Source organism: Lagenorhynchus albirostris, chromosome 10 (genome assembly GCF_949774975.1).
Source record: "Lagenorhynchus albirostris chromosome 10, mLagAlb1.1, whole genome shotgun sequence".
In the NCBI taxonomy this organism is placed as follows: domain Eukaryota; kingdom Metazoa; phylum Chordata; class Mammalia; order Artiodactyla; family Delphinidae; genus Lagenorhynchus; species Lagenorhynchus albirostris.
In genome coordinates, this window is record NC_083104.1 from 87924632 (window position 1) to 87950257 (window position 25626).

Genomic DNA, 25626 nt, shown 5'->3' on the forward strand with positions numbered 1-25626 from the left:
ATCAAAAAATGTTGTGCGTTTTAATGTTGAAACTGTGAACTATTTTGAGCTAATAGTTTTACATGGTATCTGATAGATGTCGCTGTGTTTCCCTCAAAAATTTAAAATACCCCGTGGCGCTCCTGTGAGTTCAGTGCAGCACCTTGGGGGGCTTAGGGGTCAGGCAAGCCTTAAGAATATCATTTACCCTCCTATCATTTACCTTTTCTTCTTTCTCTCCCTCCTTTCTTCCCTTCTCTACCTCTCTCCCTTCTTACATTTTTCCCCTAAGCTTATTTTATGATGATAAAACCTCTTGAAGCTTCATTTGTAACTCTAATTCTCCCTCTAAGACATCTTATAATATACATTGAAATTTTCAACCTGGAGTGAAGTCAATGGAAAAGCCTATGTTTCGACTGAACGACATATGGAAATCTGATGTTTAGACACATTTTCCTAGCAACAAAGCAAAGTTTTCACCAAAGAATTTTTATGTTATCCTATTGACAGTCTTGCACTTGATGAACCAGGGAAGATAGAAAGAAAGAGAGAGAGGGAGAGGGAGGGAGGAAGGAAGGAAAAGAAACTTGATTGTTAAATCTTTAAGAGTGCATCAAGTACCGTGCACGTTCTTGGAGCAGGACGACATGGAGAGAAAGGCTGGGCTCCCCCAGAACCTCGGCATCCACAGAGTTAATCCTAGATACCCGTCTATTGGTTCAGGTCAAGTTTAGGTGGAAGATGGCGTCATGGGAGCGGGAAGAGTATACAGCCTAGAAGCACAGGCTTTGGAGTCAGGCTGAGTTCAAGTTCTGCCTCTAGAACTTAGTAGCTCTGTGCCCCTGGCAAGTTACTTAGCCTTGTGTGTTTTAATTTTTTTTTTTTCTCAGCAAGGTAGGAACGATAGTACCTATCTCAGGGTTGTGTTTTCAGGACCGATGAACACTTGTAAAGTCCACACCATTTTGTCTGACACATTTAAAGGCTAGAGAGTTGATGGTTATCAGTATTATCATTATTATCAAAACAGGACTGCCTCACGGATGAGAGACAACAGAGACAAGGCCTGCTGAACAAAGTCAAAGACAGAGAGAGAGGGCTTCCCTGGTGGCGCAGTGGTTGAGAGTCCGCCTACCGATGCAGGGGACACAGGTTCGTGCCCCAGTCCGGGAAGATCCCACATGCCGCCGAGCGAATGGGCCCGTGAGCCATGGCCGCTGAGCCTGTGCGTCCGGAGCCTGTGCTCCGCAACGGGAGAGGCCACAACAGTGAGAGGCCCGCGTACCGCAAAAAAAAAAAAAAAAAAAAAAAAAAAAAAGAAAAGGCAGAGAGAGAAGAAACAGTGGGGAGAGTGGCAGAGTTCACGCCAACAAGTGGATGGCACCCGAACTCTTCGATACCGCTGACAGGAACGTAAATGGGTACAACGCTTTCCAAACACCAGGGCAGTGAGTGCAAACGCCCTGACTTAGCAATTCCATTTCTCGATATAAGTTCATAAAATGCACATCTCTGTGGGCCCAAGAACATGTTTATAGCATTATTATTCTGATAGCCAAAAAATCAGAAACAACTCGAAAGTAGGATGGATAATTACAATGTGGTATGTTCATACAGCGGAATCCTATTCCACAATGGAAGTGAAGGAACTACTGCCGCACACAACCACCTGGATGCATCTCACATGCAACGTTGAGCAAAAGAAGGCGGACACAAGACACTGTCTGCTGTATGACTGCATTTATGTAAAGTTCAGGAACAGGCAGACCAATCTATCATTAGAAATAAGGATAGTCGTTACCTTTTGGGGGACAGAGTTAGCGCCTGGGAAGGCGCATGGGGAGCCTACCTGGTGCTGGTTACAATGTGTTCACTTTTTGAAAATGCATCAAGCTGCCACCCTACGATTTATGCACGTATTTTTATACGTGTATGTGCACTTTCATATGTTTGTTTTACTCTAATAAAGAATTTAAGGAAAAAACTGGCCCAAGTATTCAAAAGATATTGCTATAGATTGAATATTGTCCTCCCCACCCCCTGCCAATACATATGTTAAAACCCAATGTGATGGTGGGAGGTGAGGCCTCTGAAAGGTGATTAGGTCATGAGGGTAGAGCACTCATGAATGGGATTAACGCCCTCACGAGAGAGACTGAGCGCTCCCTTGCCCCTTCCACCATACGAGGACGCAGCAAGAAGACGGCCATCTGTGAACCAGAAAGTGGGCCCTCACAGGCTACCGAATTGCTGGCGCCTCGATCTTGGACTTTCCAGCCTCCAGAACTGTGAGAAATACGTTTCTGCTGCTTAGAAGCCACCCAGGCTATGGCATTCTGTTACAGCATCCTGAATGAACGAAGACAGATCTCTTCACGGGTTTCCTTTTTAGTAGAGAGGGCCGCATTAAAGAAAAAATGAAGACTTTGGTGCTAAGGAAAAACATGAAAAGAAAATATAAAGCGTAACAACAGTTATGTTTACAAACTGCAGGTCAACTGATAGCACATTTGATAAGTTTATCCTACCACGCCTGACTCTGTGCGAATCAGGATAGGCTGACTTATGCCATGGTAACAGCTCCCAAAGCTCAGTGGCTCAGCACAGGCTCCTTTCTTGTTCTACACAAGGTCTAGTACACGCCGGCAGAAGGCGCTCTCCCTGCACTCCCTCAGGGACCCAGGCTGGAGGAAGCTTCATCCTGACACGTGTGTCCACAATGACGTCTATGGTGCAAAGAACACAGGGCAGACTGGATTTGAACATGTCTGCCCCAAAGAAAGACATGACCTTCCCACTCCCTTTGCGCTGGCCAGAACAGGTCACACCATCAGGCCTGACCCCAAAAGGGTAGATGTGCCACCACACTACGGTCAGGAAGGAGAGGAGCTGGAAAGGAAACAGCTTTGCTGACGCCACACTTACCCCTATGGCTCCCAGGCTCAGTCGCATTCAGAATTCTGTCTACAAGATAACTGAGTGGTTGCCGCCCACCCACGCTTCTCTCTCGTATCCCTCTAGCAGGAGGTCGTGGAGACGCAAGCTGGATCTCCACACCACTGCCACCCCCTTGCCAACTGGTCCTCAACATGGTGGCTGCTACCATGTACGACCTGGTCCCTGCTGCGGGGCTTCTAAACTTCCTGGACCTAAGAGCAGAGTGGAGTCGCAGCCTACTTGGGGTTATGTAACGGCCACGGCGGCGCGGGGACAATCCCGCACGGCTGAACAATCCCTGATAATCCCCACCGTGGTTGGTGAGGGGCCGTGGGGCTATCGGACCGCTGGGTGTATCGCTCTCACTCACAGAAGAAAAACTGAAGGGACGAGAGCGGAGGAGAGACGGGTACAGAGCTAGAGGGGAGGAAAGAAGCAGATGAGGGGGTGAGAGGAAAAGAGTGAGACAGTGGAAATAGAAAAAAAGCTTTCCGTCTCCAATCTGTCCCAGATGCAAAGCTTTTCTTATGTCTTATATAGTGTGACTCTAGGCTTTCGATAGCATTTCCACTTCTGCTAGGTTTTTATTAAATAAGTACCACGCTGGAACCCACTCTGTTTATTAATAAAGAAATGACTGCACATATCTCAAGAAAGGAAGCACCCAGCAGGCTCCTATTCTCTGCCAACACATCTCTCTCCTCTCGCTGCCAGAACAGGGGGATCCCAAGTGGACATCTCACTGCAGGACTCAGAGGAAGCAGGAGCAAACCCTGGCATTTTAAATGTGATCTCCTCTTAGAAGCACACACCAGGGTCAGGAGAAGTGTACTAATACTAGAGTTTTTTGTTTTGGTTTTTTAACTCACTGGCTTATAATTTAATTTTAATCTGGATTCAAAAGATACAAAAGAGGTTGAAACATTTTGAGATAAAATGAAGAGCTGAAAAGGGATGGGGGTTTAAAAATGAAAACTGTCCTGTGGTAATGACTGGGCGCCTGACTTCCCTGCGCTGTACGATCCAAATAACTTATTCAAATGCTGACAGTCATGAGCCTTGCTCACTACAACAATTCCTTTTATTGTGGAAGAAATCACTTCATTTAGTAAATGGCCAGTGATGTCAGGTAGAAATAGACAGTGGATGGAATCCATCGAAAGTGTCAGAAAAGAGGCAGAGCTTGTTTTCGACAAGTCCAGTCTTTGAAAGTCTGCGGGACCTAAAGAAGTGGGTGATTCCTCAGACTTCTCGAGATGTTGCCAGGAGTCGTTTAATTGGTAGGCTCTCCCTGCATGTTCTGAAAGGATCCAAGCTCCAGAAACAGGTTTCCAGGTAAACTTTTCAGGAACACATCTGCTGTGGAAAATAAGATGTTTGTAGTGGCATCGGGACCCCAAACAAAGCATAAAGAGAAAGATACATGTAAAAATGTTTATTGAAAATGGAAAATCTTCCCACATGAGGAAGAGGTGACCAGACCCACGGTACAAATAGGTTTCTGACTTGAAGATTGGTGATTTAAAGAAAATGCGACCACTTACATTTCTTGCTAAAAATAAACCAAGGGGAGCTTAATTGAAAAGACATGCTATAGCAGCTGTTGTTGGGTTTTAGGTCAAATAACCAACGAGTCCAACTCAAGATGAGACTGGGTAAGCCCCATTAAAGAGCGTGGCTGAAGGGCAGGGAGACAGTGTAAATTACTGCCCTTTGAGAAGTGATGTGGTCGCTCTCCTTTTCTTTGAAGATTTTAATTAGAAATTCATTCCTCTTCACAGATTTTATTTTTTAAAGGCCACACTGTGTAGCACGTGGGATCTTAATTCCCCAACCAGGGATCGAACCCATTATTCTTCTTCACTGATGCTTCAGTTAGTTGTGTTTTAATTACAGACCTTGATCAAAAAAGCAAAAAGAAAAGCAAACAGAGCCAGGACCACAGACATCCTCAGCGTACAGTCCTGGTGTAGCCTTTGCAATTGTAGCGCCATTCTGGAACTCGCCGAGTCTTGCTGAGTTGCATCCAAGGTGTGGGATACTGAATTCAGGTGGTTCCCAAGCCTATTTCTGAATTCCTATAGAGAGAGAAACATAGAGGAAAACGGAAGACATTAAGGATGCAAAATAAGAAAAAAAGCGCTAATGTGACATCAGTCAAGCAAAGGACCCCTAGAAGGAGCTATTTTTTTATTGAGATATGATTAACATATAATATTGTATTAGTTTCAGGTACACAACATAAGGATTCAATATTTGTATACATTGTGAAATGAGCACCACAGTAAGTCTAGTTACAACACAGTTACAATTTTTTTCCCTTGTAATGAAAACTTTTAAGGTCTACCCTCTAACCAACTTCCAAATATACAATGCAGTATTGTTAACTATAGGCAGCATGCTGTACGTTACATCCCCAGGACATATTTACATGATAACTGGAAGTTTGTATCTTTTGACTCCCTTCACCCCTGTCACCCACCTGTCACCCCCGTGTCTGACAAACACTAATCTACTCTCTACATCTATATATTCGGTTTTGTTTTGTTTTTTTAGATTCTATGTCTTTCTCTGACTTATTTCACTTAGCATAATGCCCTCAAGGTCCATCCATGTTGTTGTGAATGGCAAGACTTCCTTTTTTTCTACACCTGAGTAATACTCCATTGTATACAGACGCCCCATCTTCCTTGTCCATTCACCCATTGATGGACACTTAGGTTGCTTCCATCTCTTGGCTATTGTAAATAGTGCTGCAGTGAACATGGGATGCATGTATCTTTTTGAGTTAGTGTTTTTGTTTCCTTTGCGTAAACACTCAGAAGTAGAATTGCTGGATCATATGTTGGTTCTATTCTTAGTTTTTTAAGGAAACTCCATACTGTTTTCCAGAGTGGCTGCACCAATTTACACTCCCACCAACAGTGCACGAGGGTTCCCTTTTCTCCATATGTTCACCAACATTTGTTAGTTCTTATCTCTTTTGATGATGGCCATTGTGACAGGTATGAGGTTACATCTCACTGTGGTTTTAATTTGCATTTCCCTGATGATCAGTGCTGATGAGCACTTCTTCGCGCATCTGTTGGCCATCTGTCTGTCTTCTTTGGTAAACTGTCTATTCAGATCCTCTGCCCACTTTTTTTTTTTTTTTTTTTTTTTGTGGTACGCGGGCCTCTCACTGCTGTGGCCTCTCCCGTTGCGGAGCACAGGCTCCGGACGTGCAGGCTCAGCGGCCATGGCTCACGGGCCCAGTCGCTCCGTGGCATGTGGGATCTTCCTGGACCGGGGCACGAACCCATGTCCCCTGCATCGGCAGGTGGACTCTCAACCACTGCGCCACCAGGGAAGCCCCTCTGCCCATTTTTAAAATCAGATTTTTTTTCTATTGAGCTGTATGAGTTCTTTATATATATTTTGGATATCAACCCCTCATCAGATATCAGATATGTGATTTGCAAATATTTTCTCCCATTCAGCTGGTTGCCTTTTCATTTTGTTGATGGTCTCCTTTGCTGTGCACAAGTTTTTTAGTTTGATATAAGAAGCTATCACTCACTCCTTCAACACAGGCACATTCAAACACCTACCATAGGCCAGGTAGGCCAAGCTACGTACAAGCTATAGTTCCTTTCCTTGAAGGGTCAGACCAAGTTCATAAATTTCCAGATTATACACAAACTATATGAAAGAGACAAACAGTGTTTACGGAGAATCAAGGCCGACTTCACGAAGGGTAGAATTTACGTAGAGTGGAGTCATCACAGACGTGTCTAACTTTTAGGGATGCAACCACATCTACTCAGGAAAAGAAGAATGACACAGGAAAAAACCACGAAGCCATTTTATTCATCAAACACGTCCCTTAGGACAGGGACTCCCAGCTGGTGCACCGCTGCAGGAGGGCTGCCCCGACCCCCAATGGGCACCTGAAGGGGTCTGAGTGGCCACAGGGCTCCACCCCCACGCGCAGCCTCTGCATCCACTCTGGTGTGCCACGTGCCTGACATGGAAAGGCTGGGAAACCCTGCTTGGAGAGAACACGAGGAGCTAGGAGACATGACGGTGAGACTCTGTAGGGGGGTCTCTGTCCCCTGATGCGTCTCAGCAGGTGCGGGGAGGAGGGGACAGGGGGCACCTGGCCACTCTCAGGGAAGTTCTAGTGTTTCGACGTGTAATTTTGATTCCACGCTATAAGATTTCCACCTTATGCACAGGCCTTAGAATCAGTGTCTCCCCTGTTGAAACCTGAATAACACTTTAAGAGATGGAGGCGGGGTGGGGAAGGAGAATCCGGGATGGAAGAAACACTGCGGGGCTGGGAGGAGGGGCGAGCCAGAGGCGCGGCTGTGGAAGTGCAAGAAAGCCACAGAAGCACAAGGTGCCTCCGAACAACCATTTCACGTGGCTTATTCTTTCCTTCCACACTCGCGAACAATGTGGGCACAGGTTCGGGCCCTGTGTGGAACGGCAGCCCCGCCGTGCCCAGGAGGAGCACTGGAAGGGTGCTCTACAGGAGGCAGCTCTGGCATGAAGGTGGGGTGCACTGAGGGGAGTGGGAGGCGGCGGTAGAGAATCCGGGGCCAAGCTGTGGCTTGATGAGGTGGGGGGTGCTGAGGACCTGTGTTGGGAGGATGGCGGAAGGCACGGAAAGGGGGCCACAACAGACACTTAATGTAGAATCAACAGTAGCTGAGTTCAGGTGAGTGGGTAATGGAGGGACAAAGGAAAGGAATGGGGAAATGAGAAGAACTTTCACAACCCAATTTCCACCAGCTAATATTTGCCTGTGATAGATATGGAAGAACTCTTGCTTTGACTATAGGAGACTGATTGCAAAATTAATATAGCTTTTGTCCACAAGGATGAATCTCTCAACTCCAGTGGCAGTCGAGCCATCATTTACTTCTGGGCTCCTCAGGGATCTGGGCTGACACCCTGCTGCTGTTCCTGCACTGGGGGCCCTTGACAAGAAGGTCACAGCCGGACAGACGGAGCCGTGGTCCCCGCAGCAGTGACGGCTGCACCCAGACCTGCCCCGGGAAACCGCTCTCTTGTACGATTGGCTTTCTGCATGATATTTTGGAGCTGGGAATATGTTGACAAGCTTTCATTTTGATGGTTAAAAATAGCCCCAAGGTCTCAAGGACAGCACTCAACCTTGGGAAAGAATGCAGCCTTCTACAGCTAAAATAACGGAAGCTCTGTGAGTTCCTCAAAAGCAGAGAGGTTGCCTAATTCATCTCTGGGTTCTTGGAACCTGTACAGCGGCAAACACAGAGCAGGTACTCAGCAAGTGTTCAGAAATGAATGAACGAACGAACGAGTGAATGAACGGATATGAGGATGAGTATTCCAGATGAGATACAACTGATCAAAAACACGCTTAGCTATGTCTCTGGTGATCGATGCGCACAACTGTAAAAGGGTCTTGAGTTGTTGCCTCTAGCAATTAAACCATCACTTCCTAGGCTTGGGTTTACAAGACAAGAACTAAGAGGCTGATTAAGTTCTCCTGGGCCTGAGTTCTTTAACCTTTTTAAGTCACAGATGGCTTCGAGAAGGCAGTGAGGACGACAGACTGTTCCCCCAGAAAACTGTGGAGGCATCCGTGCACATATACACACAGCCTCGCTCACACCCTGCAAATAACTTCAGGAGGTTCACAGATCCAGACACTGTGGGACCTGATGCTTTCTCTTAAAAAAAAAAATTCAATACAAAATTAATAACAGGGCCTTGGAAGGGGCCCCTCAAAGTGTCAGGCCCTGAATCTTAAGCTCTACTAGCTTCAGGGAAGATCTGCTCCTGTCCCACCCCCAGTTCTGAAAAATGAACCTTGGTTCTGTGCATGCAATCCCAGAAGCTGCCATTCGGTGATCACTGGTGTAGGGGGCCAGGGGTCAGGCTGCCCCGGGCAGGACTAGGTGAGTCTCAAAGCATCAAGCATTTGGTTGGGTTTTTAACATATTCTGCTTCACAAAGGTGCAGTACAGGTAAAGTACCTGTGCTCTCAGCCTGAAAATACCCTTCAACTCTTTTTTTTTTTTTTTTTTTTTTTGCGGTACGCGAGCCTCTCACTGTTGTGGCCTCTCCCGTTGCGGAGCACAGGCTCTGGACGTGCAGGCTCAGGGGCCATGGCTCACGGGCCCAGCTGCTCCGCGGCACGTGGGATCTTCCCGGACCGGGGCACGAACCCTCATCCCCTGCATCGGCAGGCGGACTCTCAACCACTGTGCCACCAGGGAAGCCCCACGACCCTTCAACTTTTAACAAGAGTTTCACAGAATTTCTTCCTCTGTTCCTTCCAACTCATTTGCCATAAAATTTTGCTCAAAACATAAAAGGTACCTATTAAAGCAGCATTGTGGATTATCTGTGGCTGGGTTCAACACAGTCATTCTTTCTTGGGCACTGATTTTTCCCTCCCTCACTCAAACATTTAACACATCTGAACATAACTGACCCATATGGTGGCAAGCCACTCTCCTGTCCCTGGGGGCAAGTCTGCATCACAGAATCGTGTGGAGTACCGTGGCACCCATACGCAGCCCCACAAGAAGCCCGCCCTGCCATTCTCCCTAAGATCAAGGTGAGAGCTTGATGACACAGCAGGAGAGAGGAAATGCAGCCTGTCTCTGCCATGCTGTGCTTCTTTTATTATCTTCACCCCGTACCAGTTCACCATCTTGATTAAAGGAGTTTGACGATATGTTTTAAAATATAAGATTGAAAAAAAGTTTCTCAGATGACAGAGTGATCTGTTGCCAGCTAGCTTTGTACATTTCAATTGTCACTACCACTGTGATATTGAAGGAAAAGTAATTTAGTAATACAGGAAATACAAGGACTTTCTCATAAAGTCCAAGATTCTCAAACATATAAATGCACAACTATTATGATTTCCACACAGTCAGAAGCACCATTCATGAATATAAAATAATGTAATGAAAATAAAAAGGGTTTACAGGTGAAGTGATGATACATGACCAATAGCAAGATAAAGTTTAGACACACACACACGCAGAGTAATGTATACAACTGACTTTAGAGAAAAACCTGGCAGAGTCAATAGTTCTGGAAAGTAAACAGAAGGCTCGAGCCTTCCAGAAACCTCTTAAACATTACCAAGTCATTAATTTTTGAAATTTAAGACACACTTGTATCTCTCAAGCTATAATGCAACAAATACAAGAAATTTTATTATTTACTACAACTAATTAAACATCAACTCTCAGATTTATAAGTCTTAAGAAATCAAATTCCATTTAGAAATGCCTTTTACAAAACAGACAGAAACAAAGCAGGATATGACCTTCGTTCAATCAAAAAGATTCACGTATTTATCCAGTCATAGTAGACTAAGGACACATTAAGAAAGTGTTAACTTTGATTAACATGCTTTTCCCCCCTTGTAAATCTCACTGTTCCCTTGATTAATTTCTAAACATACTCACTTCCTAATTCTTAAACATACTGTAATTTTCAAAAGTACAGCTTATCAAATCCTACTAAAGTAATACATCTATTAGAGTAGCATCACATATACATGCCAAAAAAACCAAACCAAATCAAAAACAACTTTGATGTTCAGAACCTTCAGGGATCAGATTTCAATCAGTTAAAGATAAAGACAGTTGGGATGGTAACAATAGTCAACCTCTAATTATCTCCTTCTTCTCTAGCAGTTATACATGTATTGCTAGGGAAAGGAAGGAGAGGCCTTTAACCTGGGCACTTTTATCACCAGAGAAACAAATGGGACCTGTTCTAGAAGCAGTAAGTGCATGGGCTCTGGGCTCTAATCCCAGCTCCATCTGAGAATTCTTGGGCAAATAATTTGTCCTCTCTTTTGCCTCCATACAGAATCACCTGAGATAGAGTAAGTATCTGCACATCATAGGGTTGTTATGAGGATTAAACGAGGCATATATATTGTGTCTCGAACATTTAAGATTCAAAAAAGATGAACACACTCCATGGTATTTTATGGTCCTAAGGAAATATGCAAACTGCCTCAGATATTATTTTTGTAAAATTACAAAGTCACTATTTTATTTGCTTCTCAAATATGGTTTATCAATTTAAACTATTTTTGTTTCTTACACATATCATCAGGAGGGGCACAGTCTAATGAAGAGCATGGCAGACCAGAAACCGAATCCAAGTTCAGATATTTATTCGCTGTGTGACCCCGGGCAAGTGGTTTAAGCTCTCCAGGCCTAGTTACCTCTTCTGTGAGGTAGGGAGACCAGTATCTACTTTAAGATGTTGTTGAAAGGGTTAGAATTCGCATGCCCAGAGCCTGGGCAGAGTGCCAGGAATACAGAAGGTTTCGAGGAAGGGCCACCATTATACTCCATTCCAGGAGTGTGGCGTGGAAGACGGAGAAGGGCAGAGCCTCCCACAGCATTTGCCAGCAGTGCCGGAGGGTGACTTCCTGTCCCGGATGCTGTCCTCGCAGCTCTAACCCGCGAGGGAGAAGCTACGCCCGCCGTGAAGTTGGCACCTCCTACTCCCCGGGCTCTCAGTCTGTGGGGTGAGCCTTCTGGAAAGGCTCTTAACTAAAACCATACTATATAAGAAGGGAGACTTGGACACCACCATTTATAAGGAGGAATTCACCTGTCAGATGTGCCACGGGCCCTTTTTATGTCTGCCTTTTCTTCCAGTACCTAATATTGCTGTAACGCTGCTTTCAAGGAAACTAAAGAGGAAGAAAACAAGTCACAGTCACCGCCACGACTCTGCTCTCCGCCTGACCCTGCCATCTCGCCTCCAGCCACCATGCGCCCTGCCCCTCTTCCTATGGACGTGTCAGATCTCGACTGGACAGATCTCGACTCTCTCAACCAGCACCCAGCCCAGATGCACCGGGAGCTCCCGCTCTGTGGGCTGCGTGTCCTGCCGGCTGGCCCTCATCACGGCACTCACGGCGTGTGTGATCCCCCAAGCTCTCGCCGTCCCACCAGAAGGTGCGCTCCGTGCACGCAGAGCTGAACGAGCTGCACAAGAGGACCCGCTCCAGCGGAAGCCTCGGGCTCTACACAGTTACCAGGTGCAGGGCGCCTGGGGTGCAGGGCGCCTCCCGGCAACTGTATGGCCGGCTGATCCTGAAGCTCCCTGGGAGGAAGACAGGGGCCACCAGGGCTGGGCCTCCTCTAAGGCCCTTTCCTTCTGTGGAGCTCACCAGACCCGCTGAGAAAACAGGCCTCCAGGGCCACCCTTATTTGTCCTCCTCACAGCTCTTTCAGCCAAAAGAAACAGACCTGAAGGAAAGGGAGGGTACCTAGAAGGTGGTCAATCAACGTTCTCTGAAGGGATATTTGGGTTTCTACTTGTTCCTTTGCATTGTGTTCATATTTTCATATAGCTGCAAGGATCCTGTTCTTGGGAGCTGATGAACTTGCCCTTCCGACGTTAGAAAGCCACCCTGTTCAGCGGCCTCTCCTGCAGTTCCTCCTCACCAAAAATGTTTATAAATTGTGACATGGGTGCAGAACCAGAGGCATAACGATCCAGCAAGAAAGGTGGACGACAAGCTCTGTGTAAAAATACTAAGTAGAAGAAGCAGTGTTTCTGGAATGTTCCCCGTGTGCCCAGAAGGGCTCTATTCTCCATGCCTTCTCTCCTTTAATCCTCCCAACCGCCCAGTGAAGTAGTTAACACGAGTTTCTCCCAACTTTAAGTATTCACCCAACTTACAGACAGTAGGTGTAAATGTGGAAGCAGAGAGGATTGGCTTTAGACATATTAAGTCTAGCCTGGTAGTTACATATCAGAGATGCATTTATAGTGCAATGCAAAGAAATGAGAAATATCAAGGCACTGAATAATTATTAAAGTAACTACCAGTATCAAGATTCCTATCAAACAGACTTTCTCCACTTTACATGGAGGTGACGGTTTATTCTGTGTTTCCCTAGAGAAGGCCCTTCCAGGAAAGCCAGCCCCAGGTCAGGCAGAGACATCGCACGTGACCTGTCTTGCAGCTCTGGGCCATGTTGAGACTCAGTAAACGTGACCTGTGGACGGCACATCCCGGGTTTCCTCTGCACACACACGCACATGCCCACACGCACACATACTTGATCTGCTCACATTAGAACGTGTTGCAAAATGTGTTTTAATGAGGAACAGTTGGTCTGGTTCTGCTCAAATAAAAGACATCCCTGTAAGAGAGTTGCCACCTGTCTCCCCAGCTTGCAGTGCAGCTTCTAAATGAATTCTTCGGTCCCTGCCACCTGCAGGTGTTGCCATGGGTCAGCAATCACATTCCACATGCCAGCTTCCCTTCCCGGACCGACAGACAACTTTGTCCCTGTGCTTTGTGTCATTACCGGATACCAGGACGGACACGGGATTACAGGGGCCAAGGTATCTTTCTCCAATATACTTCTAGACATTTCTCAAACTGGGAGCATCTTAATATCACATAATTAGGAGTGCCCATTATCTCTGAGCCAAAGATGGTAGTATTTTCTAGCTCTTGCAGTCTCTGGAAAGAATGTTATACGTATAGTCCATTAGCATTACTGGTATATCGTCATGTAACAGGATCAACAAATTAAACTTGGAATCAATTATACCTTATCATTTATTTGGGGAGAAAACTGACATTTGAAAATCTCTGTCACGGACTCACATGATGACAGCACAGTACTGTCAGCCTTTTCTGTATCACTTTTGGGCATGAGCAATTCTAAATCAGCAATTATTCATATGTAATTTTTCCTCTTCCCCCTCACCTCAAATGTGTACTTGTTTATCAGATCATTAAAACCGCAAAGAAGAAGTTTTAAACCAGAACACACACACACACTCTAAAAAAATCACTATTATCTTAGTTTTCTGAATCTTATTTTGGTGATAGCAGAGTAAACCCAAGGCTTTGCTAATAAGGCCAAACATAAATTATTAACCTGTCTGCCATACGATCAAATGCATTTCAGATTATATTCTGAATAATTTTGGCTTGACGTCCACCAAAGGAACAGATCTGACGTGTCCCTGCGTGGTCTCGGTGATCCCTCCCTTGCTGGATGCCCAACCCTCTGACCTGAACAGCACTAAACGAAAGAGATAATAATCCTACCAAAAACCAAAGCTCGGCACTTGCCCAACCTAATTATTTCCTGTAAGATCGGATTTCACCCTACTCAAGGGATCTGAAAATAACTCTTAAGCTCTGAACTTCTTTTAATAAATTCAAAATATTTCTTATGTGTAAATTTTTCTCATGGCTCAGAGGCACTGTTACAGCTTGAAGTGGAAGCTAACAGGGAGGAAGAAAAAATTGTTTGATATCTTGTAACTCTAGATAAATTAGAGTTTAGAATCATCTTTTTTTCAACCAAGCCTGAACATATGGCCTATGCAGAAAACCTATCGAAACCAAATATGTGATCAATACAAGGAAATTGTCTTAAAATATACATTATGCAGCGCGGTACACTATTCGAAAAGAACCTCTAAATCTCCTAATTTCGAAGAGTTTGCTTTGAATACAAAATTATCTTCATAGCAGAAAGGTATCTCTATCACAATTGCATTTTATCCCTAAAATATAAACTTAAGGAGGCACCTGTTCACATAAGCAGCCCTAACGCGCACTGCTGCATGAGTCCCTGGTAAGAAGAGATGAACAAAGGTGACTGCTCAGGCTCCGTAATGCCTTCTCAACCCTCCACTGCAGGCTTCTATCTGAATGCCTTCATCTTCTTTGACCTTTTTTTTTATTTTAAAGATTCTTCTGATGTGGACCATTTTAAAAGTCTTTATTGAAGTTGTTACAATATTGCTTCTGTTTTGTTTTTTTTTTGGCCACGAGGCATGTGGGATCTTAGCTCCCCGACTAGGGATCGAACCGCACGCCCTGTATTGGAAGGTGAAGTCTTAACCACTGGACCGCCAGGGAAGTCCCCGTCTTTGACCTTCTTAATCTTTCTTGAACCTAGCACAAAATGTCCATTCAAAGAAGCTTACACTTACCTGATTTTCAACTTGTTAACACTTACCAAAATAAGAGGGGTGGGGCAGGTAGGGAAGAGAATCAGATCCCAAATTAATAGTATAGTTCTCTCTTCTGCTAATTAAATATCAGCCACAGATGTACACACACACACACACACACACACACACACGCGCGTGTGCACACAGACCAAGAGGCTCACTTAGAACTATGAAGTCTGTGATCACAACGTTCATGACAGTGGCAGAAATCAGAACTCATCTGTTCCGAATTACTGGCTGGAAATAAGCATTAGTACAAACTAAAGCTGCTCCACAGGTGTGGCAAAGTTAAAGAAAAAGTGAATTGGGTCAAAATGCTTCACTGACAATGAAATCCTTTTGATAATCTCTTAAACCAGAACCAAAACGATCCTCGTTCCATGGAGTGTACACTGGAAGCTGTGAACTGGGATGCAGATGGACATAACAATTGGGGGCATTAAAGTTAATCTTTAATCAATTCAACTCAAAAATAATTACTCCTAAGGATTTTGTCCAAATAGGTAACCATGAGGGTGTGTTGGCAGATGTTTGTTTTAAATAACAACAACAAAAAAAAACATGGGTGATGTTAACTGCTATCACAATGCAAACCTCTCATCCTAAGTATCACTTTCAATGACACTGGAAATATGGCTTTAGCATCACTGAGCTCCATGAACTGCATAAAATGAATAAAGGAGATGGCAGGTGCTTTGTTCTGTCTCAAAGAATCTCACAAATGATGAGCTAACATGTAAAATGTTTCCTTCAGATCACCATGACGTTTATTCATCTTGCAAATTTCAGATAAACTAGTTAAGAAAAATTACACGGTACATACTCACTGTAATTACACGGTACATACTCACTGTAATTACACTGAACTCAGCCATCTGAAAAGTTCACATTTCTACCTATTTTCCTATCACTTCCAAAGTTCTATTATGTGTTCTTCCAAACATCCATTCCAAGGTATGCCCATTCTCCCCTTCTACTTTGAACATGGATACTTTTTTTTTAAAAAAAAAAAAAGATGATTCTACCAAAAGTCATTAAAATAACTGAGAGAAGACTAATATTAAGAGATCTAATCATTTATATCACTATAAAAGCATGGCAGGTAGCCTTTCAGATGGCCCCAAACGATCCTCACCTCCTAGTAGCCACGTCCTTGTGTAACACCTTCCCCAGGACGATGGACTGAACTTACTGACTTGCTTCTAATTAATTACACTCCACATAAATGATGGGATGTCCCTTCTGAAATTAGGCTACTAAAAACTGTGGCTTCTACCTTTCTCACTCTCTCTGTTTGCTTGTTCTGGGGGAAACGAGCTGCCCTATGCAGAAGCCCTCATGAGAAGGAACTGAGGGAGACTTTCTACGAACAGCCAACAAAGAACTGAGACCTCAGACAACCCATAAGAAACTGGGTCTCACTGGACTAAAATCAAGTGAGGTGTCGTCCTCCTCCTGGAGGCTCTAGGGACAAATCCCTCTCGTTGCCTTTTCCAGCTTATGTTCCGTGGCTGTGACTCCCTTCCATCTGCGAAGTCAGCATTCTCATCCCTCTGATTCTGTTCTCTCGGACCCTTTTCACTTTAAGGTCTCTTGTGATGTCACTGGACCCACCTGGATAATCCAGGAAACCTCTTTATTTTGATGTCAGTACATTAGCAAATTTATTTTGAGGTTTAACTTTTTTTGTTAGTTATCTATTTTATACAATATTAGAGTACACATGTCAATCCCAATCTCCCAATTCATCCCACCACCACTTCACTCTGCATGGCAGTCTCTAGGTCCACCCATGTCTCTACAAATGACCCAATTTCATCCCTTTTTATGGCTGAGTAATATTCCACTGTGTATATGTACCACATCTTCCTTATCCATTCGTCTGTCAGTGGGCATTTAGGTTGCTCCCATGACCTGGCTATTGAAAATAGTGCCGCAATGAACATTGCGGTGCATGTGTCTTTTTGAATTATGGTTTTCTCTTGGTATATGCCCAGTAGTGGAATTGCTGGGCCATATGGTAGTTCTATTTTTAGTTTTTTAAGGAACCTCCATACTGTTCTCCATAGTGGCTGTATTAATTTACATTCCCATCAACAGTGCAAGAGGGTTCCCTTTTCTCCACACCCTCTCCAGCATTTGCTGTTTGTAGATTTTCTGATGGTGCCCATTCTAACCATTGTGAGGTGATACCTCATTGCAGTTTTGATTTGCATTTCTCTAATAATTACTGATGTTGAGCACCTTTTCATGTGCCTCTGGGCCATCTGTATGTCTTCTTTGGAGAAATGTCTATTTATGTCTTCTGCCCATTTTTTGATTGGGTTGTTTATTTCTTTTTTTAACACTGAGCTGCATGAGCTGTTTATATATTTTGGAGATCAATCCTTTGTCCGTTGATTCATTTACAAATATTTTCTCCCATTCTGAGGGTTGTCTTTTCATCTTGTTTATGGTTTCCTTTGCTGTGCAAAAGCCTTTAAGTTTCATTAGGTCCCATTTGTTTATTTTTGTTTTTATTTCCTTTACTCTAGAAGGTGGGTCAAAAAAGATCTTGCTGTGATTTATGTCAAAGAGTGTTCTTCCCATGTTTTCCTCTAAGAGTTTTATAGTGTCCGGTCTTACATTTAGGTCTTTAATCCATTTGGAGTTTATTTTTGTGTATGGTGTTAGAGTGTTCTAATTTCATTCTTTTACATGTAGCTGTCCAGTTCTCCCAGAACCACTTTTTGAAGAGACTGTCTTTTCTTCACTGTATATCCTTGCCTCCTTTGTCATAGATTAGTTGACCATAGATGCATGGGTTTATCTCTGGGCTTTCTATCATGTTCCACTGATCTATATTTCTGTTTTCATGCCAGTACCATATTTTCTTGATTACTGTAGCTTTGCAGTATGGTCTGATGTCAGGGAGCCTGATTCCTCCAGCTCCAATTTTTTCCCTCAAGATTGCTTTGGCTATTCGGTGTCTTTTGTGTCTCCATACACATTTTAAGATTTTTTTGTTCTAGTTCTGTAAAAAAATGCCACTGGTAATCTGATAGGGATTGCACTGAATCTGTAGATTGCCTTGGGTAGTATAGTCATTTTTACAATATTGATTCTTCCAATCAAAGAACATGGTATATCTCTCCATCTGTTTGTGTCATCTTTGATTTCTTTCATCACTGTCTTATAGTTTTCTGCATACAGGTCTTTTGTCTCCTTAGGTAGGTTTATTCCTAGATATTTTATTCTTTTTGTTGCAGTGGTGAATGGGACTGCTTCCTTAGTTTCTCTTTCTGATCTTTTGTTGTTAGTGTATAGGAATGCAAGAGATTTCTGTGCATTAATTTTGTATCCTGCAACTTTACCAAATTCATTGATTAGCTTTAGTAGTTTCCTGGTGGCATCTTTAGGATTATATATGTATAGTAATGTCATCTGCAAACAGCGACAGCTTTACTTTTTCTTTTCCAATGTCTATTCCTTTTATTTCTTTTTCTTCTCTGATTGCCATGGCTAGGACTTCCAAAACTATGTTGAATAATAGTGGCAAGAGTGGACCACCTTGTCTCGTTCCTGATCTTAGAGGAAATGCTTTCAGTTTTTCACCATTGAGAATGATGTTTGCTGTGGGTTTGTTGTATATGGCCTTTATTACGTTGAAGTAGGTTCCCTCTATGCCCATTTTCTGGAGAGTTTTTATCATAAATTGGTGTTGAATCTTGTCAAAAGCTTTTTCTGCATCTATTGAGATGATCATATGGTTTTTATTCTTCAATTTGTTAATATGTTGTATCACAATGATTGATTTGCGTATATTGAAGAATTCTTGCATCCCTGGTATAGATCCCACTTGATCATGGCGTATGATCCTTTGAATGTGTTGTTGGAGTCTGTTTGCTAGTATTTTGTTGAGGATTTTTGCATCTGTGTTCATCAGTGATATTGGTCTGTAATTTTTTTTGTAGTATCTTTGTCTGGTTTTGGTGTCAGGGTGATGGTGGCCTCACAGAATGAGCTTGGGAGTGTTCCTTCCTCCGCAATTTTTTGGAAGAGTTTGAGAAGGATGGTGTTAGCTGTTCTCTAAATCCTTGACAGAGTTCACCTGTGAAGCCAACTGGTCCTGCACTTTTGTTTGTTGGAAGATTTTTAATCACAGTTTCAATTTCATTACTTGTGACTGGTCTGTTCATGTTTTTTATTTCTTCCTGGTTCAGTCTTGGAAGGTTATACCTTTCCAAGAATTTGTCCGTTTCGTCCAGGTTATCCATTTTACTGGCATAGAGTTACTTGTAGTAGTCTCTTATGATGCTTTGTATTTCTGCGGTGTCCGTTGTAACTTCTCCTTTTTCATTTCTAATTTTACTGAGTTGAGTCCTCTCCCTCTTTTTCTTGAAGAGTCTGGCTAGAGGTTTATCAATTTTGTTTATCTTTTCAAAGAACCAGCTTTTAGTTTTATTGATCTTTGCTATTGTTTTCTTTGTTTCTATTTCATTTATTTCTGCTCTGATCTTTATGATTTCTTTCCTTCTGCTAACTTTGGGTTTTGTTTGTTCTTCTTTCTCTAGTTCCTTTAGGTGTAAGGTTAGATTGTTTGAGATTTTTCTTTTTTCTTGAGGTAGGATTGTATTGCTATAAACTTCCCTTTTAGAACTGCTTTTGCTGCATCCCATAGGTTTTGGACTGTCGTGTTTTTGTTGTCATTTGTCTCTGGGTATTTTTTGATTTCCTCTTTGATTTCTTCAGTGATCTCTTGGTTATTTAGTAACATATTGTTTAGTCTCCATGTGTTTGTGTTTTTTACATTTTTTTCCATGTAATTGATTTCTAATCTCATGGCATTGTGGTCAGAAAAGATGCTTGATATGATTGCAATTTTCTTAAATTACCGAGGCTTGATTTGTGACCCAAGATGTGATGTATCCTGGAGAATGTTCCGTGTGCACTTGAGAAGAAAGTGTAATCTGCTGTTTTTGGATGGAATGTCCTACAAATATCAATTAGATCTATCTGGTCTATTGTGTCATTTAAAGCTTGTGTTTCCTTATTAATTTTCTGTCTGGATGATCTGTCCATTGGTGTAAGTGAGGAGTTAAAGTTCCCCACTATTATTGTGTTACTGTCAGCTTCCTCTTTTATAGTTGTTAGCATTTGCCTTATGTATTGAGGTGCTCCTACGTTGGGTGCATATATATTTATAATTATTAGATCTTTTCTTGGATTGATCCCTTGATCATTATGTAGTGTCCTTCCTTGTCTCTTGTAATGTTCTTTATTTTAAAGTCTATTTTATCTGACATGAGTATTGCTACTCCAGCTTTCTTTAGATTTCCATTTGCATGGAATATCTTTTTCCATCCCCTCACTTTCAGTCTGTATGTGTCCCTAGGTCTGAAGTGGGTCTCTTGTAGACAGCACATATATGGGTCTTGTTTTTGTATCCATTCAGCGAGGCTGTGTCTTTTGGTTGGAGCATTTAATCCATTCACGTGTAAGGTAATTATCGATACGTATGTCCCTATTACCATTTTCTTAATTGTTTTGGGTTTGTTTTTGTAGGTCCTTTTCTTCTCTTGTGTTTCCCACTTAGAGAAGTTCCTTTAGTATTTGTTGTAGAGTTGATTTGGTGGTGCTGAATTCTCTTAGCTTTTCCTTGTCTGTAAAGCTTTTGATTTCTCTGTTGAATCTGAATGAGATCCTTGCTAGGTAGGGTAATCTTGGTTGTAGGTTCTTCCCTTTTATCACTTTAAATATATCATGCCACTCCCTTCTGGCTTGTATAGTTTCTGCTGAGAAATCAGCTGTTAACCTTATGGGAGTTCCCTTGTATGTTATTTGTTGTTTTTCCCTTGTTGCTTTTAATAATTTTTGTCTTTAATTTTTGTCAGTTTGATTACTATGTGTCTCAGCATGTTTCTCCTTGGGTTTATTCTTCCTGGGACTCTCTGCACTTCCTGGACTTGGGTGGCTATTTCCTTTCCCATGTTAGGGAAGTTTTCGACTATAATCTCTTCAAATATTTTCTCGGGTCCTTTATCTCTCCCTTCTCCTTTTGGGACCACTATAATGCGAATGTTTGTGTGTTTAATGTTGTCCAAGAGGTCTCTTAGGCTGTCTTCATTTCTTTTCATTCTTTTTTCTTTTTTTCTGTTCTGTGGCAGTGATTTCCACCATTCTGTTTTCCAGGTCACTTATCTGTTCATCTGCCTCAGTTATTCTGCCATTGATACCTTCTAGTGTATTTTTCATTTCAGTTATTGTATTGTTCATCTCTGTTTGTTTGTTCTTTAATTCTTCTAGGTCTTTGTTAAACATTTATTGCATCTTCTCGATGTTTGCCTCCATTCTTTTTCTGAGGTCCTGGACCATCTTCGCTATAATTATTCTGAATTCTTTTTCTGGAAGGTTGCCTATCTCTACTTCATTTAGTTGTTTTTCTAGGGTTTTATCTTGTTGCTTCATCTGGTACATAGTCCTCTGCCTTTTCGTTGTCTGTCTTTCTGTGAATGTGGTTTTTCTTCCACAGGCTGCAGGATTGTAGTCAGTTCATTAGCAAATTTAATTCCACCTGCACCCTTAAATCCCCTGCCTCCCATGTAACCTGACATATTCCCAGGTTCCAAGGATCAGGCCATAGGCACGTTTGGGACGCTGTTATTCTGCCTACCACAGGCCCTACGGTTGATAATGTTGAGTTGCTGGGTACATACACTTCAGAGAATAACTGCCATCCTCCAGAGAACTGGAAGTTTCCTAATCGAAGACCATGAGAAAGAGCTTTAACTTCTAACTTATTTTAGATTCTTTATGTGAAAAATGAGGGGTTTCTTTTATTTTAAAAACTAGATCTAACCCTTCCCGTTTCACAACTCAGTAACTAAAAACAAGACACTGAGTTGTAGAGCTGGGATGACTGGCTCAAAGGCTAAAGCAGCATGTAATTTATCTGGGGCTACAGAAAGAGGGTGGAACGATGTGCAGCTCACAAGCAAAAAAGTCCAGGATTTCATAGGTTGGGACAGACTGAATACAGCAATGGTCCCAACTCTTCGTGCTCCCCTGGCTGTGCCTTCGGTCACATAACTGCCTAGTGCTTTCCCTGATCTTGGCCACGTGACTTACTTTGGCCAATGGCATGTTATCAAACATGCCGTATGCCAAGGCTTGGAAAGCTCTTGTGCATTTCTGTTTGCTGTTCCCGTTCCTCTGCCTTTACCATGAGGACGTTTCCAGGTTAGCCTGTTGTAGGATGAGACATATGGAGCAGAGCTGATTCATCCAAGTAGTCCCAGTTGTGGCTACCTGCCAGCTGCCAGCTGAATCACCAGGCATGTCAGCAGCCACATCTAGATCAGAAGATCCACTCAGAGACCCCACAGCTGACTGCAGATGTGTGAGTGTGCCCAGTCGAGATTAGCTGAACCCCACTAAGGTTTTGTGGTTGTTATATATGAGGCATTTATAGTGACAATAGCTAACTAATATATAGGATGACCAGATATTTGGTTCTGCAATCCTTTTTAAGTAAGGGATACACATATATCTCCAGCACAAATATATTCATTCACTCATTCATTCATTCAAGAGACACTGAGTGAGCATTTGCTCTATGCCAGGCACTATTCCAGACATTAAGGACAAAGGAGTGAACAAAGCAAAATAGCTCAGCCCTCATGGATGGGCTTTCCACTGTATTAGCTGGAGACAAAGAAACATAGATATTTGGTATGTCTGATGGTGAGATGTACCGTGGAGAGAAGCAGAGTAAGGACAGAGGGGGTACTAGGTGTGACAGATGGTGGGGGCTGCTATTCAACAGAGGGCTCCTCAGGAAGGCCTCATTGATAAGGTGGGCTTCAGCAGAGACCTGAATGGAGGAGAGGACAGACATGATATGTGGGCATCTAACAGAAGCACGTTCCACGCAGAGGGTCTAGCAAGTGGGAAGGCCCTCCTGAGGGAGCAAACCTGCTGTGTTCACATCTCAGGTGGAGCATGGAGGCCAGTATGGCTGGTCCAGTGTGTTCGAGGGGGAAAAGGGTAAATGATGATGTCAGAGAGGCAACGGAGGAGTATGCAAGGCACTAGGCCTTGTAGGCCACTGCAGGGCCTTTGGCTTCCACTCTGAGTGTCATGGGAAACCCGAGACTTTTTTAAAATATTTTTTACTGTGGTGAGATATATATAACATAAAAATTACCATTTTAATCATTTTTAAGTGTACAGTTCAGTGGCAATTACATCTGCCATGTTGTACAACCACCACCACTGTCTATTTCTAAAACTTTTTCATCACTCCAAACAGAAAACTCAGTAACTATTAAGAAACAACTCTCCTACCTCCAACCTCTGATAACCTCTAATCTACTTTCTGGCTCTACAGATTTGCCTATTCTAGATCTTGCATACAAGTGGAATCACATAATATTTGTTCTTTTGTGCCTGACTTATTCCACTTAGCATAATGTTTTCAAGGTTCATCCATGCAGTAGCATGTACTAGAACTTCACTTCTTTTTAGGGCTGAACAAAATTCCATTGTATGTATATATCGACGTATCAAAGACATTTTGTTTATCCAGTTATTTGTTGATGGACACTTGGGTTGTTTCCAGCCTTTGGTTATTGTGAATAATGCTGCTATGAACATTGGCATACAATACAATTGGCAACAAACAGAGCAAGTATCGATTTGAGTGCCTGCTTTTAATTCTGCTGGGTACATATGCTAGGTCATATGGAACCCTAGATTTTGAGCACAAGAAAGACATGATCTGATTTTTATAGAGGGTAGAAACAGGGAGACCAATTAGGCAGATTGATTGTGTTTATTTTCAGAGTATATAGTACAGAGCATGGAAAAACCACCTCCTACAAGAATATTTAAAAGAAAAAGCCTGTAGCAAATAACACTATCCCACACTATGGATACTTTGTGACTGGTCAGAGGAACTGACCTCATCTTAAGGACAGCAGAAAAGAAATAGCACTCAAAGTCAATGAAAAGGGGGATCTTAGAAACACGATCACAAAGTATTTATTTTAGGTAACTATACTTTAAAAAACGCTGTTGTTGGTTATAAATATGACTGAAAAGACCAATGACCAACTCCTCTTCTCACGGTATATATGTCATGGATGCGATATTAGCATCTCGGTTAACTAGGCCCAAATAAATCCTCAGTGATCATCACCATGCCACCAACTTCGTACCACACAGTCATTGATCACTTCCTCTGTGCCGGTACTACTGAGTGCTTCCCATGCATTTTCTCACTTCATTGTCAAAACTACCCTATGGAATAGATTCCATTATCTCCAATTTATAAAAGAGGAAACATACCTTGAGATGGTAAGTGAGCAGCCAATGCACACAGTTGTAAGGGATAAAACCAAAATTCCAAAATCTATACAGTAAGACCACAAAGTTTATGTGCTTGAGGGATACTCTATTCTTTCAAAGTGGATGTTTGCAGGAAAGAATCCCTGGGAGCCAGGGGCCTCTAGAAGGAAAATACTGACCTTGATAAGGTAAATCTGCAACAGTTTTTGGCTTTTTTTTGTCCTTTGGACTTCTTTCTCAAGTGGTGGCAAATCTGAAAGTTACTGGATCCTATTTTTATAGGTTGACTTCCTACCAGATAACTGTTGACTTGACACATGGCTTGTACATTTATGTTTCTCAGTAATTTTATAGAATTACACTGGGGAGATTGAGGGACAGGAGAAAATTTATTTCTCCAAAGCCCTTTAAATTTCAAACATGGCAAACTATGTTAGAAAACAAAGATATTCATGGTTCTATTATTTTAGGCACAACTCAAAGTTAGTACTCTGAATATGACAGGAGAAATAGGCTGAAAATTTATGGTTAGAAGCATGCCTGGCTCTAAAAGTACTCATCCCTACAGTTCCCACGAAAAGAATTTAAATTTGCAAGATTAACATCAGTTTAAAAAGGGGTTTTTGCAATCTGCTTATCAAGATGTCAAATGACTTCAAAGAGCAGGTTGGGTGGCTTGACTGTGATTTTTTTAGCCTTTAAAGAATATACTAATGTCCTAAGTTCAAGTAATAGACGATATCAACCTATCACGTACTGTCAACCTCCCTGCCTCTGGTCAAGAAACCCTCTATTCCACCCTGCGTATCAGTGACAGCCAAGTTCATTCAACAAGTATGTACAGAGCACCAGCTCTGAGCCAGGCACTGTGCTATGGTCCGAAGCTGGTGGTGAAAAGAAGAGACAGGGTGGCCCTGCTCTTGTGAACTTTTGTTCACACAGGCTACTTTCACTGTTTTGCTCGTGCTCAAAAACGTGCCAAGGTGCATGGTAGAAACTTCTAGTATTCACCCATATCTTCTCTATCTTATTTATACAGAAGTATGTATTTCCCAAACTCTTGAAATTGGGTGGGGCCATGTGAATAGTTCTGGGCAACAGACATAAATAGAAATATCCTGTGCCACTCCTGTGCAGAGGCAGTGAAGAGCCTGGTTCTCCAGATAGGCAACCTGGGTCCCTGAGTGCCTGGGTGGAGCAGACAATCCCTGATGCCAGATGTGCTGTAGTATGAGTAGGAAATAAACCTTTCTTGTGTCAAGCATGGGATTTCAGGGTTAATGTGTTACTGCAGCACAGCCTAAGTTATCGTGGACTAATACATGTGCTTTGTTGTATAACGTGCTACTTTACTTCAAAGCCCAGAGG

General features: G+C 42.7%; 1 protein-coding gene across 2 annotated transcripts in view; it reads right to left on the reverse strand.

Moving 5' to 3' along the window:
- Positions 1-3743: 3743 nt before the first annotated feature.
- The window catches only part of CDKAL1 (CDK5 regulatory subunit associated protein 1 like 1), a 649098-nt gene continuing 627215 nt past the window's right edge, over positions 3744-25626 (reverse strand). For both annotated transcript variants that reach the window (XM_060164267.1, XM_060164266.1), the window contains one exon: positions 3744-4997. In XM_060164267.1, the coding sequence (XP_060020250.1) occupies positions 4806-4997 (192 nt within the window). In that variant the 3' untranslated portion in view covers positions 3744-4805. The remainder of the gene's footprint in view (positions 4998-25626) is intronic.